At 39.1% G+C, this 2,384-nt stretch overlaps 1 protein-coding gene across 1 annotated transcript in view; it reads left to right on the top strand.

Moving 5' to 3' along the window:
• LOC109842547 (putative UDP-glucose glucosyltransferase) overlaps nt 1-1,221 on the top strand; it is a gene marked incomplete at its 5' end in the record, with an annotated part of 2,134 nt that extends 913 nt beyond the window's left edge. Inside the window, 1 exon segment of the mRNA XM_020411412.1 lies at nt 1,069-1,221. Coding sequence (XP_020267001.1) covers nt 1,069-1,221 — 153 coding nt within the window.

Here is a 2,384-nt window from a genome sequence, read left to right as displayed (position 1 = left end):
CTCGGACCGAAATTTGGAGGGGTTTATGAATGAGAACGTGAGGAGAGCTGACGGTGGCCATCAGCTGCTGATCTGATGCACATTCAGATTAACTGTTATGATTTAAATTGGAAAGACCGGTGTGATGTTTGCCACGTTGATATTGCACTTGTCAAAAAAGAGAGACAGACAGAAAGGCAAAACACCTCCATCTCCGTTGGGCTGTTTGGATAGTTTTTTTTTGTGGTAAAAGAGGAGAAAGCTGTCAAAAATGTCAGCTTTTTGGCAGCTTTCCCCTAAAATCACCTTTTAAAGGAGTGATTTAAACTTTTCCATTAAGGGGCTGTTTGGTTCGTTTCCTTGATATAGAGAAATGCAATTCCATGTAAAGAAACACAAGTTTTGAGTTTTCTAAACTTTTTCAAAAAATAGATTGTTTTGCTTTGGTTCGCACATAAAAAATGGTGGGAAACCAATGTATTTATTTTTCTTGTGTTTGGTTCGCATGGAAAAAAAGGAAAACTTTTGTAAACAAAGCAGAGAAGGAAAAAAAATCTGACGTGACAGAGTTTTCATCAATTTCACTTGGTTAGGAAAGGAAATCGGAGAGGAAAAAAAATCTTAGTTGGCGGCGATTTCAGCAGAGTTTTCCCTCTTCCTTCCGAGCGAACCAAAGCGGCACAAAGAAATGGACGGAAATAAAAAAACTGACGTGGAGGACTAAAAATCTGACGTGGAGGGGTTTTCCGAGTTTTTCACCCCTTATAATAGCGAACCAAACAGCCCCTAATATAAAATTTTGAAGTTGTCATGAATGTTCTCATAAGATTTTTTTTTTAACTTTTCCCTTAATATAAAATTTTGAAGTTGTCTTGAATAATTAAAGATTGCACTTCCTAATATAAGATAAGGGAATCATGCGAGTTGCGGGTCGATTAGCAGTTTATTGATAGTTCATGTGTAGGGTCGACCGGTTAAGTATATATGTCTCTTATAATAGATTTTGCTGTATTTATACTTCTCATTATATTTACGAGTTTTGACTGTGTTGGTATCTGTTATCGAATAGGGGTTTTATTTACATATTAGTGTGGGGTTAAGGTCCTCAAGCTTCTTCAGATGACTGGTTCGGGAGCCTGCTCTTGCACACGAAGAACTCGTGAGGGGCCGGAGTTGGGCTTTCTGGTCGTTCCTCGGATGATCAAGTCAGTACATGAACTTGAGTGGAAAATTGTGAGATGATGAAGAAGATTTCAAAGTTACGTGAAAAGCCAGAGAGTTACCTTGAGCTGCATGGCTTTTTTTTATAGTGGATCTAAAGGGCATGATAGGTAACTTGAGCGAATCCAAACCTGCAGTTGACTCGGCAGACAGCTGACAGGTGTCGACCGCTTGCGAAGATGAGTCATCCAGTCATTTATTGTGGGGAAGACAACAAGTGCTTGGAGCTGACGGGATCCGGTGAGTCATAAAAACTGTAGGGGCTATAGTAATGATGACTTTGTCAGAGCAGTTAATACGATGGTAGTTGGTTGTCGGCGGGAGGTTCGAGGACACACCACTTCTCTAGTCGTTTGGCTAAAGGTCGACAAATACCACTCTCTAGTCAGCTACGCAAGTTGTTGGCTGGAACAATAGGTCGAGTGGGGGTGCTTGGAGGTGATTTGGTGGATTGGCCGACCAGTATCGCCTTTCTAGTTGGGTACGCAAGTTGTTGACCTATCGAGTTGCCTGAGGGAGCAGCACAAGTTGTTTGGGCTCTGAACACGTCTGATTAAGTACAGGGAGCGGGACATGTGTCAGCTTCTCCCGGAAGATTAACATTTAGCTAATTAGCGTCATAACAGGTTGTATCTATTATTTAGGTTTTTCAGAAAACTTAATTATTGTGGAAGCTCATGAAAACATAGGCGCGAAAAAAAAAGAAAGAAAGAAAGAAAGAAAGGCATCCTTGTGTTTCACTAAGAAATTTCAAGGAAAAAAAAAAGCATCGAGAATAAACCATAAGAGAGAAAACCTTTCTACGGTGTCACTACTGCACATGACAAAAAAGACAAATAAAAGCTACGTGTAAACGGACGAGATGTGAATTCCGTGTTAATTGTCTCCATTGATCTAGAAAAAGGTTATACGTCGACATCTAAATTTCCAACCATTGGTTGTGAATACTGATGATAATAGATGCAAACTATAGTTGAGTTAATCAAAACAATTCGCTCAACATCAAATATCTATATCAAATAATTATTCAATAATATGGTGTCTTGTAATTGGATGTAGCTAAGAAATGTGATGTGGAATATTCTCAACCATGCGAATTGTTATTTTTGGTGAAAATAAATCTTTAAAGAGAGCATACACAAGACACAGGAATCTCGAGTTCTTAAGTTAGCTTGTTCATCTTG

This window comes from Asparagus officinalis, chromosome 5, assembly GCF_001876935.1.
Source record: "Asparagus officinalis chromosome 5, Aspof.V1, whole genome shotgun sequence".
In the NCBI taxonomy this organism is placed as follows: domain Eukaryota; kingdom Viridiplantae; phylum Streptophyta; class Magnoliopsida; order Asparagales; family Asparagaceae; genus Asparagus; species Asparagus officinalis.
Note: the sequence above shows the minus strand (reverse complement) of the source record. Positions and strands in the feature narration are given on the sequence as shown.